Genomic DNA, 16,915 nt, shown 5'->3' with positions numbered 1-16,915 from the left:
TAATATAAAGGAGCCTCCCGATGGGAGTCTAGAGTTGTCTGAGTTTTAGATTCATGCCTAACCCACTAGAGCTCACCAAATAATCCCTGAAATATGATAATGGTAAGTGGAAAAGTTTAGATGTAACGCCACCTCTGTATTAAAATAGATTACTCAAATTATCCTTTTGCAATTGATAATATTTTTGTTAATATAAAATATTCTTAAAAAATTAATTTCTGTTAGGCAATTAAATCTTTAACCTCAAAAGGCTTCTCTTGAATTTTTTCATTTTGAGTGTTGTAAATCTTGTACAGAAATTTCCTAATTTTATATGCATATATTTACGTTTTAAATATAATCTTGATGTTGACATTAATATACGCTCATCTACGTGTATGTGGCTACATGGAGAAGACAAAGTTGTATAAGGCCTGGCCTCTGCTCTTCAGGAGCTAAACGACTAAGATACCAGGTGAAATATGTTAAGTGTCATATGACTTTAAGATATTTGAGGAGTCACTGAAAGAATGATTTAAGGCTTTAAAAGAGGAAGCTGTCTTCCAACTGGGTCTTTAAGGAGTGGTAGAATTTTCATAGTAGGGACATAGTAAGCAAACATTACATATATACAGAACCATTTAATAGTACAGAGGAAGGCAGGCAAAAAATGTGTCTAAGAAACCGCAAAATAGCCCACTGACTAAAGCACAGGGAAAAAATAAAAATTGAAAGGTAGCTTGGGGGAGAAGACTGTAGACCTTTATTTGACAAGCTCTAGAAGCTAGAACTTCAGCTGATGGGGAGCAATAAAGCTACTGCCCAAGGAAATGTCATGATCAAAGCAGTGTTAAGGAAAATGAATTTAATAGGATAAAGTTATTAGAAAGAGAAGAACCTGAGCAGGCAGATCAGGAAGGAGTCTATTTAAATAAGCTAAGAAGGAAGTAAAACTATACCGAGGTGGAGACAGTGGGAACGCAAAGGGCAGATTCTAGCTCTAAAATGAAAGAAAGAACTGGCGGGCCTCAGTGCAAGTTCAATGTATGGGGCAGGAGAAACAAAAATGATTACAACCCAAGGTAGTGTCTACTCAAATTATCCACTTTATAAATTTCAAGGTGTTTGGGAAAAGAAGTTAGCAGATCAGCACTAAACCATCAATATTACTAGAAAATAATTTAAAGCCATCATCATCATCACTTTCATATATACAGCACTAGATTTAGAAATAAAAGAGAGAACTCGTACTAAAGGACTTCCAGTATTAATAGCAAAAAAAATTAATACTTTTTCTAAAAAGAAAAAAAACCTTTAAATAAAAATGAAGTTAGACAATATACTACTACAAAGCAAGCTAGGTTCTAAAAGAGACTACAAAACAGTTATCTGACTTAGCAAAGTAAAAAGTTGATGGAAAAGAATTCTTATCAGTTAGTGTTGGTTATGTCTCAAAAATTAATAATAGAGAAATTTAAGCTGTAGCTTCTCTCATGTCAAGGCCAAGTTTACACCCAAGATTTTTGTATAAAACTACTTGAGACTGAAATGAATCTACTGATTACTAATGTATTATTATTACTCTTAGCAAAAACCTATAGATTAAAATAAAATTACAACCCAGAAATTTACCAGTTAGTAGAAGTTTCATTCTTTGAGATTTTAAAGTTCAAATCAGCCATCCCTCCTACAGGTACTCTGTCACTTCCTGTAGTAAAATGTAGCAACTTCTTTTGAAGATCAAGAGGAAATCCAAGCACAACATCCCAAAAGTATCTAGACAACAAGAAAATTGATATAAACTGTCTTGACAAAATCCTGCATATCAGAATAAAGTAAGCATCGAGTAAGCGCTAAGGAAAAAAAAAACTTTCCTTAAATATACATAATATCATTAATGTGAAATTAATGAATGATGAATTCTATATGTGAATCAGATTTTCAACTATCATTATAAAAGCCATTTTTTTCTCCTATATAATTTAAAAGTTTTATTTTTTCAACACAGTACTACTAAAATGCTATTTATCTGTATAAATGCCCTGAAATTCTGGGACCAAAGTCATTAAAAAAAAAAAAAATCAAATCTTAACACTTTCGTGGAAACCTATTTATATCACTTTCTGCCAAGGGATTACTAAGTGATTTCATATTTCATATTCTCACATTACTTTCTGGAGATAAGAGTGTGGGACTCTACAATATTTCAGCTAACTTACTTGATTCAAAGATCTTAAGTTATACAAGGAAATGAACCACATTCTCTTTCATTCCCTCTTCTGCACCCCCAACACTGACAGCATGAAGAGATCACCTTATAGTTAAATCAGTTTTTGCGTAGCCTTCATACTGAGTACTTCTCTGCAGAGCGTGCATGTCCAGTTCAGGACTTCCACAGACCAGGATCTCAACCTCTTCTGGACGAAGCAGCTGCCAATAATTATTTATCAAAAATGATAATTAAAGATGATTTTTAAAAAATTAAATTGAAACTATTTCTACTACATCAAATATCACCAAAAATTATGACTTCTTTTATAGTAAATTGAACCATGTTTGTTGAAGAAAAATCTCCACTTGTATTCTTCCTACTAAGGCAAGATACTTCTGCTTTTGAAAGTTTATAAATCTTGTCAAACCATCAGGCTTCCCTTTTGCAAATGGTAATTAGCAGTATGCCAGAGAAACAGGCAGACGACTAAGCATGAATCCAAATTACAACTCTTCCCCCAAAGCCCAGCTTGCAGCTCCCTTAGCTACTTCAGCATCTACTGATCTGCCTGCCTCCTTTCGCTATCCCATAACATCTCCTGTGAGCGCTGTACAGTTTAGGTACTTGGTTACAGTATGCCTTCTACCATTAGCTTGTTCTTCCATCTACTTAGGTTAGTCTTCCACCTAAAGAGATTAAAATTCTTAAAAATAAGAGTTCATCCTATGCCATTTAATTCTTACCTTCCTCTCCTCCATCCCCATAACTAAACAGTGTGTCGCAGACAAAACTCATTTGGAGCTCAATAAATTGCTTCTTTTTCAAAGGTACTTCTAACAACAAACATGTGACACAGGTTACTCTAAAACAAGCTGGAAAGAATGTAACCATACTTGCTCCTGCCCCAAAATAATGTTCCTCTAGTGTCCATTTCTCTCAAATGAAAGATCTTACTCGAAACCCTCAGAGTAAAACTGAAGGGAGATACAAAAAACGGCACGATGGAGCGTGCCCTGGGTAGCTGGGGTGAAGCGCACCGGCTCTTCAGAAAACTATGCTTATATCTTACGATATTTTCTATGTGGCGTTCTAAACAGCAGCTGACCCATGTCTGCAGGATAAGAGAAGTCAAACCAACCTGAGTCTGCCATGACTCTGGAAGGAAGCTACCTCCTATGGGTAGAAAGTAACTCAGAGCTGCTGAGGGGCCCCTAGAAGCAGCAGGAAGTAGATGTGTGTTGCCTACAACAGTAAGTTGTGGCTTCTCACTGATTTAACCCTGTCTTCTGTGTTTATCCCTCAGTATTAAGAACCTGAGCCCATGAGATCTTTTCACCCACTCAGGTTGGGGAAAATTATTTTAAACCCCTAAAAGATATAAGTAAGAAAACCGGGTTCTATTGCAGAAGGGGAGAAATGGGAGAACTCTTTTAATTTCTAGTTCTATTTTAACAAAGTAGAAAACATTTTCTTATTTAAAAAGTTTACCTACTAAAATATTTAAAGAATTATTTGTCAAATATTATAGCATTATAAAATCTAATTGAAAGCTTAATTTAATGTCTTTAACTCACCATTAGGGCATTTGAAGCACACACACTATGGAATCCATAGTAAAATGCAGCAAACTGCTTATAGAGGGATTTGTTGAGAAGAAAGTCAATGTAAAGCTGTACATATTCTGGAAAACAATTTTATATCTGTTAAATAGTAAAAGCAATAGGTGAACACTAATGCATTTTAAGTAAAAAATGGTGTTGAACTTACCTTTCCTATTTTGGTTGGTAACTGAAATTTTGTCACCTCCTGGCTTTAAATTATAGGATTTAATTATTCCAAATTCTTCTTGAAAAACCTAACGGGAGATGCCATCACAGTATATTTATTGGTATGGTTGATATAATAGCAGACTTCAATAAACAGGTTTGTAAACTCTTAAATTTTAGCAGAAAAGTTTTTTTTTAATTTTCTTTCTCAATAAACAAATACAGAAAGGCTAAGCTCTTATGATATTTGTATTAAGAATGAGGTGTCAAAGCAGCATTATGGACCAAAAAAGTAGGGCTTTAACTTAACCCTATCTGTTAAATACACTTCAATATTTTACTGATGTTTACAAAACTCGTGGGGCCATTGAGATAATTCTCAGGTCTTTGCAGCTATATGGAACACTGTTATTTCCATCTCCCAACTATTGTTCCAAAAACCAAAAACAAACCCACTGCTGTGGAGTCGATTCTGACTCATAGCAACCCTGGAGGACAGAGCAGAACTGCCCCAAAGGGTTTCCAAGGCTGTAAATCTTCACAGAAGCAGATTGCCGCCAATCTTTCTCCCGCAAACTATTGTTAGGGGAGTGGAAATGAGTGTTTTGGTCTGACCCATTAGTTTCTGCTCCTAACTTCTTGTGTTGAGGGTACAGCAGAGGCTTACTTTTAGAATCTGAAAAACTCTGAGAAAGTAACCAAGTCAAGGGAATGTGCTCCTGGCCTAGCAGAGTATCCTTATCCCCTTGGTGAATTTCCTGAAGTATCTGGTTGACTACTCACCTCCAGTGTCTGTTTCACTGTTTCTACTTTATCAGGTTAAGATTCTTAAGACAGGAGATTCTGTGTGTTGATTAACCCTTGTTCATCCTTTCTAATGGTGAGTGTTTAATAACAAATGGCAACAATTATCTGAAATATATGGTTAACAGAAAACTATTTGCTCTTAATAGTACCTGGAATGTTGAATAGAAATCTTCTTCAACATTGCCTTCATATGATAAGAGTTCACTTAATCCACGGGCCAATTCCTATAAAATAAAATAGCATTACATAAATAGTGAAGTGGATCTACTATAGTCAACTTACACGTGAGGTAGACCAACTCTTTCAGATTTAAAAATAAAGATAATATCTGAGATGTGTTTTCCAGGGACCAGCATGATTGTCAGTGATTTCTACCATCTGAGAGACTTGGAGAAATTCATTATAGGTCATATAAGCGGGAAGTATCCAGTTCAAACCACAGGGCACAAACTCGGGTCTATTTTTAAGCAACAAGCTAAATGCATCTCTAATGTGGTTTCCATTATAATTTACTACTATCTGTTATATTATTACTTATGAATTTATAGTATTCTTACTTTGAATTTACATTTTTTAAATTATCTGCTAATGTTTTAGGATTCATCTTTTAAACATAAAAATATGTAGCTCATACATGTTATGTGGTTTCTACACTTCAGTTACATTCTCCCGCCAAGAAAAAGCTGAGAATACTGGAATATTTTCTTAAATTATAACTTATGTTATCCATGAATAAGGATTTAAAAATAGAGAAATTAAACCAATACTTTCAAATTTTATAAAAAGATTAAATTTTAATTTTTTAAATTATTAGAAAAAAGAACAGCATAATTAAAATAATCTTACTATGCATAATAAATTTTTCATTCCATTAAAATCAGAAATTTCTATACAAATCTAGGCTGATACAGATTTGGTATGATTGTCATAATTTATTTTAATTACTAATAAAAATAATGGATTCTGAAAATTCCAGTTGAGATACTTGAAATTTTTATTAAGAATTCCAGGGGCTAGTAAGTAAATCCAAGGGAAAGATTTACCATGTCCTTTTAAAGGTTAAACTTTTAATTATAAAATACACAGCCAATTGGTCATTAAGTTATATACTCAGATCTGCTTAATTCAGAAAGAGAGTCAGTAGGATTGTAGGTCTTTTTTTCAAACCCATTTTTACTGAGAATCGTTTTGTTTACCTATAGTATGAATCTTAGGCTCTTAGCTGTAATATGCTATCTCTAAAATATTATTAGGTATTCACATAGTTAAACCTGTTTCCAGAGTATTCTGTTTTTACACACTGTTTGAATACCCTGGTCTTGTTTGACAGAGCATATTTGAGAGTGATTTATGCAGAAGGAAGAGATATTACTGTGTTGAATCAAGGTTATACTTCCCTCTCCTCTCCTCTCAACTACATAAAACCCCTGAAGTGTATTTTTCACATTAAGACTGGGTCAGGAAGATCTTTTTGTTATTTTGACTAGTTATTAAAGAGCTAATATAAGAATATGAAATTAACTTAGTCTCATCTTTAGCTCCATAATATAAACAGTGTATTGATATGGTCATCATAAAATATTCATTATTATTAACTAAAAGAAAGCAAGATCTAAATGAGTAACATTAGAATAGCTTCAGTCATAAAATTAGGCAATTTAGTAAAACTTGAGTATATGGGGCCCCCCCCCAAAAAAATCACAGAAATCTAAAATGAGGAGGTAATTCACAGATCAGTAAGTCTAGTTCCCTCATTTTATAGATAAGAAAATAAAGGCCCTAAACATTTAAGTGAGCCATCCAAGGTCATAGCTAGTGTGTTACAGATCCAAGATTATAAATAGGGATCTTTCAGTTTTAAAGAAGATGTTCTATCACACTATTTTTCTAACTACTGAGTTTTATAAAAATGTGGTTTGTGGCTCTTAATCTGAAAGAACCCAAACGACTTCCAAAGATGTGTCTTACATTATCCTCTGGAAGTATGAAGAATGGTTTTCTAATCAGAAAAGGAGAGCCTTCTCAGTTTCATAGGCAGGTGTCAACACTACACTGAACTCATCTGACCATTAAAGTGTAGGGGTATTTGGATAGCCCCTTAATGAGCAATGTAGAATATGCGTATTCTAGGTACTTGCTAAGAATATAACCAGGAATTCTCTGCTGACCAAAAGTTATCAAAACTCAGCTGTAAAAAATATTACTATAGGGGATTGTCAGAAGGATGTGTATGCTACCCACTCCTCTACTAAGTTTTAACCTTAGATTAAATTTTATGATCAGAAACTTGCATACTTAGACTGCATTATTTTGGCTCCTCATACAATTACATTTACTGGTCTGCAAAGCCTGCTTGCAGTGAGGAATGCTAAAATAAACGGTCCTGTGAAATGCATTTATTTTCTTTTAGGGATGTTGTTGCAGACATTGTTAATGACATTACATAGTACCATTTTAGTAAGGATCCACAGGAGAAATTTCTTTCAGGTCTCAGTACCAGCAACACCCCTTTTTTTCTGAAAAGTATTGTTCACCATTATCTTAAGGTCACTGTGGTTCATGTAATAGATCATGTTCTTTTTTGTGAAAGCTTAGGCATGTTTATGGCAAGTAGACATATGAGCCTTACAAAATGCATTTTGTATATTAACCTAATCCTGGGCTTAATTTTATTTTCTAACTCTTATTCCCCCTTAATCCAATTTCCTTGATTTTTAAAATCTAAGACACTTCTTGTATATATCTTTGTAATCTACCTCAAATTTTTCTTTATTTATGAAGCGTAAGTAAACATTAGAGTTATTTACTGTGGACATTAGCGTTGGCCATCTATTAGAGATATATAATTTCACTCTATCAAGTAATCCCTGTAGATAAGTATGAAGCCCGTTTGTTCCCTTGAGTCTTCTGAGCTCTTTCCAAACCCTGTTATTTTACCATTTTACAGCAGCATATCCAGACACCCAGGTAGCTGACTTTCATTACCACTAAAACCTGTTAGTCTAATACTAGTACTACCAACGAAAATTACAATACAACAACCATCACAATTTAAGCATTTAGCACAGTGATTCAAGTACTAGGTTCTTTATTATCTCATATAGTCCCCTCAATTTAAAAGTAAGTATTACTTTCTCACAGTTCACATAACAGAACTAGAACTCAGAGAGGTTCAACAACTTATCCAAGTTTGCCGAGTTAATGCGGTGCGATAGATCGCTTTGTGTGATCTTTCTCACCATGGTCTTGTAACTCCCACCCAAGTGGTTGGGTGGGACTGTGAAAATAAAAAAATTGTGGCCCACTGAGGGGATTGGTCAGTTTTGTCATCTTGCTAAGCTTAAAATGAGCCATCTCAGAGTTGGGAAGGAGAGGATCTCACCACCCACCAGCAAGGAGGAACAGCCAAGAGTGAAGTGTATCCTTTGGACGCGGGATTCTGTGCTGAGAATCTCCTGGAACCAGGAGACTGAGAGAGAGAGCTGTAATCCTGAAGACGGCAAGTAGAGGTGGCAGAGAAACACTGGTAGAGGAGACCGGCAGGAGACAGCGTGGTGGGCTTCCCAGCTCACAGAGCAAGAAAGCTGAGTGACTTTGGGGAGGAGGCTTGCTGGCGGAGTGGGGGTGCCTCTGGCACTTGTTAGAGCTAAGTTTACCGACCCACAGAGCTAGAAATGAACACCTTCGGGCTGACCCTTACAGGCAGACTGGGATGTCTCTGGGCACTTATCAGCAGAGCTAAAAGAGTTTTGTAACACTTGCCAGAGCAGGGCAGAAGCCAAGGGCCAGAGAGCGGCGTGCCTGCAGGCATGGCTGGGAAGAGGTTGTCCTGATGGAAGAACTGTATCCTGAGTGTTCCTGAACCTGAATTGTAACCTATTACATCCCTAACAAACCCTATAACTGGGAGTATGGTCTGTGAGTTGTGTGTGGCCATTGCAACAAATTACTGAACCCAGCAGAGAAGCAGAGGGTGCCATGGGAGGGATGGTTGGTGTCAGAGTTGGTAAAGATGGTGGAGAGGGGAGGCATGTCTGACCTCTGCCTCACAGGAATTAGCCTTGGGCTATTGATTTTGATTCTCCTTCCCCCTCGTGAAGTTAGAGGAGGTCAGACGCTGCCCTTACACCATTTTTACAGCTAATAAGTGGCAGAGCCTGGATTCAAGTCTCCGTTTCTCTGACTTTAAACCCTGTGCTATATACTATAAGAGTTTGTTGTTAGTTGCCATAGAGTTGGCACATAAGAAAGAAAAATGCTAGAAGAAAAAGGAGATGGGTACCAACATGGAGGAAAACCATATTTAAAAATAAAAATAGCATTAGGAGGAGAGAGACCACGTAGGTAGAAGAGAGCTGATTTAGCACTGAGGGACAAGATGCTAATATCTCTACACTTACAGGCATGATTTGACATAAATCGTCAATGGTAACACTGCAGATGCCGACTGGTGTATTTTGATCACTAGGAACGACAGGAGGGCTCAATAATTTCTTGTAGCAGCAGGGAGGGAAACGAATATCCAAGGTGATGCTGTTATAAACAGCTAGTCCCATAAGCTATGCATACTAAATGTTAAGCAATAACATAAATTCCATGACAACAAATTAGTTTTGAATTATGCATCAGTCTATTTCTTGCATACTTCTTTCAGATTTAACACTGACTTTCTAATTAGTTCCACATTCCTCCTTCCTTCTCTTTCATCTATTTTCCCTTTATTTTATACAACATAATTCCTTGATTACCAAAAGTCACATAAAAAGGAAGGGTTCAATGGATAGTATTTAATGACGTCCCTAGAAAAGTTTATCTAAAATCAGAATTGAGGGCAATTTCAGACATTTCTGTAAACTAGCTAGCATATAAGAAAAACATTTTCTAAATTTAAACAAAGATATTGGTGATTTTATAAGCAGTAGCAACAGTTTATTCAGTAGAATTTACTGCGGAACTCACTACTGATTTTGATGATAGTCATTTTAACTACTTTAAAATTAAATACAGACTACGTGAAGAAGAGCAGGTCTCAGGGTAGTGCAAACAGTTTGCTCTTAGCTACTAACCGAAAGGCTGGCAGTTCGAATCCACCCAGTGGTGCTGCAGAAGAAAGGTCTGGTGATCTACTTCCATAAGATTACAGACATTGAAAACCCTATGAAACACAGTTCTACTCTGTGAGTGTGTGTGTGTGTGTGTGTATCTCCATATTTTTATTCATCTCTTTTCTTCTCAGAAACCAAGCCAAGCTTGTTGCTGTCAAGTTGATCTGACTCATGGTGACCCCATGTATGTCAGAGTAGAACTGCGCTTCACAGAGTTTTCAATGGCTGCAAGCTTATGTATATTTATGTGCACTACAAGGAGCTCTGGTGGTGCAATGGTTAAGTGCTCAGGTGCTAATAGGAGATTCAAATCCACCAGCTGCTCCGTGGGAGAAAAGACCTGGCTGTCCGCTCCTGTAAATTACAGCTTAGGAAACCCAACAGGACAGTTCTACCTTGTCCTATAGAGTCGCTATGAGTCAGAATCAATTTGACAGCACACAACAGCATGTACACTATACTACTGATAAGCTAATTGGGCAATTAATCTCCTACAATAACACTTGAAAGGCTTTTACTATTCGGAGTTTTCACCAAATGTTCAAAGTTAAAAAGCTATAGATGTTATATTTATAAACTTTGCCCAATTGTATTTATCAGTTATATGGCAGAATGTAACTTATCCCTTTGCTGAAAAAGGGGGTTTTAGATCAAATTCCACAATATTTCAACTGTCAGATAAAGATTATTATATCAAGTTATTACGGAAGTCACTGGTTTTATAGGTTCAAAAGGAAATGAAATCTAAACACGTGGTGTGAATAAATTACTGAAAAAAATTAAAAAAAATTGGAAGACGCCAATACTTCAATTTGCTAAGGCAGAATGATGGCTAATAGTCATTTAAGGAGTAGATACGCTGTTTTATAAGTGACCGTATCAGCAAAGGCTGAGCACTATGTTCAAGGGGACAGATATTAAAAATAAGTTCTAATATCCTTCTATAATTATGATAGTGGCAATAACAATGATAACCATGATAATACTGTAATTACCATTTATGATTCCCCACTATGGTTTCTGGTTTTAAGCACTTTTTCATTTTACATTTTATTATAACCCTGAAAGCAGTTTTTAGAATTTTTTTACAGATAAGGAAATAGGCTCATAGGATTTGCTACAGGGAACTTTCATATGCAGAAATATAATGTTTCATTTCACACTAAATCAATCTGTTCTGGTTGAAGCAGGGACGGGGATGGGGGAATCCTGCTGGAGCCACTGAGGCATCATGCGGCATAAACAGAGCAGAGTTTGAAAACCCTATACTATACTATACTCAGTGCCAATGCCCCTTTTGGTGTAGGTAGTTCTACTTTAAAGAAAAACTATGAATTATGGTTCTTATGTAATCTTTAAAACACTTCACAATTATTATTATAGGCTTTACTGTAATACTTAAAAGTCCAAGGCCTTACTGTATTTAAAAATAATTGTGTTACATATACAATACTGTCAGAACTATTGCAACAACAAATCTTTAGCTGTAAAATTTAAAAACTGGAAATATTCCTATGGAATGAACTATATTTTCTCAGTGGTCATGTCTGTTACTTCTTAATTTTTAGTTCTTCTCACCTTTGATAGATTTCCCAGCCATTTACATGATCACAAACCACTATAATCTCACATTTTTCCTACATAGTATCATGTCTTTCTTTTCTGGAGCCCTGGTGGCACAGTGGTTAAGTGATACAGCTGCTAACCAAAAGGTAGGCAGTTCAAATCCACCAGCCACTCCCTGGAAACCCTACAGGGCAGTTTTACTCTATCTTGCAGGGTCGCTATGGATTGGAATTGACCCAGTGGCAACGGGTTTCTGGTTAACATGCTTTTAAGGGTATCAATCTTGCCTTCTCTAGTATATATTTTTTGAAAGATAAATATACAAAATTATGAGGTAGTAGTGGTTATAATGGAGCCCTGGTGGCGCAGTAGTTAAGAGCTCGGCTGCTAACCAAAAGGTCAGCAGTTTGAATCCACCAGCTGCTCCTAGGGGGCAGTTCTACTCTGTCCTATAGGGTTGCTATGAGTTGGAATCGACTCGACGGCAACAGGTTTGGTTTGGTCTTTTTTTAGTGGTTACAATAATTTTAGATTTAGTGTTTTAACTTGAAATGTGCAACATATAAAAATGCTTAATACACTCTTTGGGTAATGACTGAATAGGAACTGATGTCTGTTGTAAAAGAAAACAGTTAACAAATTTGTGAGTTTTATTATATACAGCACTGGTCTAAAAATGTGATAGCTAAGTAAGATCTACTATTTTATTACAAATATTAGAAAGTCAAAATATCACCTGAATCTAAGCTGTAATAACAATGTAAAACGTGATGAAAATATGTGTCAGGAAATTCAAATGGTTCATAGAGTAGTGAGAAACATCAATGACTGGGACCGTCAAGAAAGTTGAAAACATTCGACAAATGATTACTGCAAACAGGGTGAAAACTGGAGTCTAATTGTTCTGCACTCTTCTGTACGTGGAACTTAAGCACTTTGGATGCTTAAACATGACAATATATACAAAATTTTAAATTAAGTTTACTATCTCAATGTGTAGTTTTCTTCCTAATACTTTTCCCTCTATCCAGTCTCTCAATTTCCACACACAGTCCTCAGGATTTATTTCAACAAATGCAACAAAGATAAGTATTCAAAGCCCTCTATAAGATGACTTACATCTTTTTCTGATGGTATCTTTCATAACTCCCAGTGTGCCCTCTGCTTCAAGCAAGTGGACCCACTCATTGCTCTGTTAACAGGTCCGACACAATTCAGCCTTTTTTTATCTAGCCATTCTCCAAGGCTGACATGTCCTACTCTCTCTAACCCTGTGTTAATCAAATATAACTGTACCATGTATTAATCTCTACCTCCTCCAGCAGGAATACACTGAATCCTTTTCCTTCTCAGAACTGCTTAGCGGTTAATGCCTCCACAGTCACTTGACTCTGAGAACAGAATACTTTGTATTGGTGCTCATCTGTTCGTTTAGATGGTAAGCTTCTTAAAGGTGGGATTTTTTTTTCTTCTTTTACCTATGTATCCCCAGAGCTTGCTCATTTACTTACTCTTCCCTCCTTTACTCCTTCCCTCCTACTCAATGCAGGAATTCCCTCTACAATACACTTGATGGGGATCAGATAATGGCATACCGATTTGTGTAATTTAAAAAACATTATAAAATAATGCTATATGCTTTAAATAGTCCCATTCCATTCAATTTTTATGGATGCCTCTTTCATGTCTCTTGATATGGGGGCATAATGGGTTAGATTTAATTCCCACAATTCCAATTTAGTAACCAGTTACTGTCAAGTAGATTCCGACTCATGGTGACCCCATGTGTGTCAAAGCAGAACTGTGCTCCGTAGGGTTTTCAATGGCTGAATTTTCAGAAGCAGATCACCAGGCCTTTCTTCTAAGGTGCCTCTGGGTGGACTCAAACTGCTAATTTTTTGGTTAGCGGCCAAGCATGTTAACTGTTTGGAGCACCTAAGGACTTCACAATTCAGTAAACTGAGTGAAAATAAGCAAATAAGCAAAAAGCAAAAAAAACAAACAAACAAAAAAATACTTCATTACAATTGGAAAAGATACTTTGATTTTAAAAAATGTTTTAAACTTCTGATAATTTAGGTTGTATGTGAAATAGGAAATAATCATTTTTTATTTCAGATAAGGTTTTTAGGAAAAAAAAGATCTCAAAAACTTAGTCATTCCTCTAAATAAGAATTAAATCTGCTGATATTATATAGCTGTGATATTACAAATAATAAAGACTATTGAAAATCTATTAGTAAATTTTATAATAATGTCAAATTTCAATAAAATGCTTAAAGAATAGTTTTCTAAAATACACATAAAAATTTTGTATCACTAGTCTATTAGCACCTCCTAGTGGAAAGTTTAAAGGATACAATTCCAACCAATCGGAATTCAGAGTAGTTATCACATTTAAAGCTGCTAAACCAATGGCAGTGTGAATCCTTGTGATAGGTAAACATTCCTGAAAAAAAGAAACACAATTTTATTATTAATATGATTAATTTAAAAAAAATCGGAGGGGTAAAACGTACATGACATCTCATTTATTAGAAGCAAAACATTGCAGCAAGTTATAAGTCATCTTTCATGTTGAAAATTTTACAGATTCTCTACTTGAGGGACCATATATTTGCAAATCTCAATAAATACAAATATATATGTGTAAAATATGTATGTAGACTGCAAGCGTGTGAGCGTATTTTATTGTTATCGGTATCCTGAACCAAGGATGGAAATAGGGATAAAAGGCAGGAAACTAAATTAAATCAATTTTATTTTATAAAAACTATAGTTTTACAGTTTAAAAATTATGATCAAAATTTATTTTGAAGATTATCTAAAAATTTCAATTTATCGATGTCATCCCTATTTCCCTTACCAGAAAGATGATTTTTATATATATATATAAAATTAAAAACAGAGTAAGAACACCACTTAAAATTCTCCTTTGAAGAAAAATATTTAACAGACATTAAGGATTATAAAGGTGATTTCTCTAAATAAAAGAAAAAACAAATTTAAATTTCACAAAGACATTTTCTTAAAACATTAATTCATGAATTCTTATAAAAATAGCTCAACGCTTAATGAAAAGATGCTTCAAATATTAGTGTAGAGCAAACTAGCTTTTTTAAAATTTCAAATATTCTTTATTTCAATGACAAATTAAATTTTCATGCCTTTGGTTTATTCAGCAAAGATAGAGGACTGTTTCTTTGCAAATGCATATTTTCAGTCTTGATACATTCTGTGTGGGATTCCCAGTATGATAATTTTTTAGATCGTCAATTTGATCAAATAAATTTTAAAGGTAAATAATACTCTAAAAAATATTTAACATTTATGGTTGACTAGAAATCTGCAAAATCATAGGTTAAAAACAAGGGTGACTTGTTGAATCTAACAATTATGAAGAAACATTGTTCATAAAAATCAGAAAAGTACTCACCATAATCTGGATGGAAAATCTGGCGAATTAGAAGAAGGAACCATTCTTTAGTCAATCCACCCATATCCAAACCAGCTTCCCCTACAAATGTAACTTTCAACTTCTTTTTCAAGTCTGCTCTTTTCCGGGTTAACTATTTGAAGAAATTTTATAGTGGAGAAGAATAAAGGGCAGTGAAAAATGAATTAACTTGTTTTAATTCTGGAAAACGTGTCTATCTTATTTACAATGTCACAAAACTCCATTTATTTGTTTATTCATTGGTTTGTTTGTTCAGTAAATGAGCAGACATTGTATGGGCTAGGTATTGTTATGTTTGTTTTATAGACCAGGAGACAGAATTAAAGAGATCAGGTAACTTGTCCAAGGTTACTGCCTCATGGTGTCATATTGCCTCCAAGATTTTAACTAAGTAGACTATAATATAAAATAATTAATTTCCTTTTCTTTAATGCTCCTTCAACACTAAACTTTTTAAAATGACAGAGCTAAATCAGCCATTATCTTCTAATAGACACATGAAGATCTGGCTGGAACGTTCTGCACGCAGGAAGCTCTGTAATACATGGACAGGCAGTCCCTGGGTTACAAACGAGATCCGTTCCTAAGTGTGTCTTTAAGTCGAATTTGTAGGTAAGTCAAACAGGTGCATACAGTTCTTATTTAGCCTTATGTTAGTGCAAGAGAAGGCTGAAAGCCTTCACAATGATTTAAAAGCTGCATGTGCAGCAACTGAAGGTGACTGATGAAGAATTTGTTGTCAATACAGGATAGGTCAATTGTTTCAGAGTGAGGGCAAATTTACATAATATTAAGGCCAAGTAGGAGTTGTCTGTAAATTGGACATTAGTAATCTGGGGGCTTACTGTACATACAATCAAAATAGGTTTGACTCTGAACAAATCCAATATACCCTCTAGGTTAGATCTATAATTTTACAGATAAGTAATCTGAGGTTTGGAGAAATAAAAATGACTTGTTACACACCTAACCAGTGACAAAGGTGGGTTTAGAATATAGGTTACATACTCAGAAACATTCATTACTCGTTTAAGTGTTCTATATAAAATCCTTTTCCAGGGAATTAACAACAACAAAAAAAACATTATTATACACACAAAAAATGAACATAAGGCTTAATTGCGAATACAGAACTTATTTTAACTATGGTATCAAAATACAAGAAGGTATGCTTACTGGCATATAGGAATAAAGAAACAGCTTACTAAGATTTCAATATAACAAACTACATCATAGATTTTATTAAAAGCTTTAATCAATATCATTTTGGAATAAATTATTTATACCTCATCAAGTGAATCGCTAACCAGATGTGTCCGCCTTACTTTCATATTTAGAAATAACATATTCATATCAGGTCTCTGTCTTCGAGATACTTTATCCACCAGACTTTGCTAATTAAATGAGAAAGCAAATATTTGCACTTTTATCTAACAATAATTAATTTCATTTAAAACATTTACTTAATAAAAATCATTTATACTCTTGTTTATATGTCATCTCCTGTATAAAGAATTTCATAAAATCTATTATACACACATGAATACTGCTATAATTTTGTCTTAGAAATCTATGACATAGAATATCAATTTTATGAAAATGCGTTATTACTGGAACAACGATACCCAACCCATTGCCGTCGAGTGGATTCTGAATCATAGTGACACTACAGGACAGAGTAGAACTGCCCCATACGGTTTCCAAGGAACGGCTGGTGGATTTGAACTGCCGACCTCTTGGTTAGCAGCCGTATCACTTAACCACTGCACCACCAGGGCTCCATGACACCCAAAGGGGGTCCAAAATTGGGGACCAAAAACATCTTCTATGGTAAAGAACATTGCATTATATCTCCCTATGTCTCAGCTCTTAAACAGCAAAGCTTTCTGTTTAATAAATACAAACATAAAATAGGAATGTTTAAAGCAAAGTATATACTTATGATGATAAACCTGGGTTTAGGCTTTTTTTAAATACCGAATTTACTCTAAAAGTGTAATTCATCTACTTTTAGAATGTAATT

The 16,915-nt window shown here is 34.9% G+C and overlaps 1 protein-coding gene across 2 annotated transcripts in view; it reads right to left on the bottom strand.

Annotated features, from left to right (window-relative positions):
- HECTD2 (HECT domain E3 ubiquitin protein ligase 2) overlaps positions 1–16,915 on the bottom strand; it is a 92,423-nt gene that overhangs the window by 3,779 nt on the left and 71,729 nt on the right. Inside the window, exons 12-20 of one of the 2 annotated variants that reach the window (XM_004369923.2) lie at positions 16,179–16,286; positions 14,872–15,004; positions 13,796–13,884; positions 9,165–9,323; positions 4,914–4,988; positions 3,959–4,046; positions 3,766–3,872; positions 2,294–2,409; positions 1,612–1,755 (exon numbers count right to left, since the gene is read on the bottom strand). In XM_004369923.2, coding sequence (XP_004369980.1) covers positions 1,612–1,755; positions 2,294–2,409; positions 3,766–3,872; positions 3,959–4,046; positions 4,914–4,988; positions 9,165–9,323; positions 13,796–13,884; positions 14,872–15,004; positions 16,179–16,286 — 1,019 coding nt within the window. Of the gene's footprint in view, positions 1–1,611; positions 1,756–2,293; positions 2,410–3,765; positions 3,873–3,958; positions 4,047–4,913; positions 4,989–9,164; positions 9,324–13,795; positions 13,885–14,871; positions 15,005–16,178; positions 16,287–16,915 lie in introns of those variants that run through there. The other variant, XR_002825533.1, reaches the window with a different exon arrangement.

The sequence above is a fragment of the Trichechus manatus genome, unplaced genomic scaffold, assembly GCF_000243295.1.
Source record: "Trichechus manatus latirostris isolate Lorelei unplaced genomic scaffold, TriManLat1.0 scaffold00007, whole genome shotgun sequence".
NCBI lineage: Eukaryota > Metazoa > Chordata > Mammalia > Sirenia > Trichechidae > Trichechus > Trichechus manatus.
The sequence above is the reverse complement of the archived record's forward strand: the minus strand, read 5'-3'. Positions and strand labels throughout refer to the sequence as shown.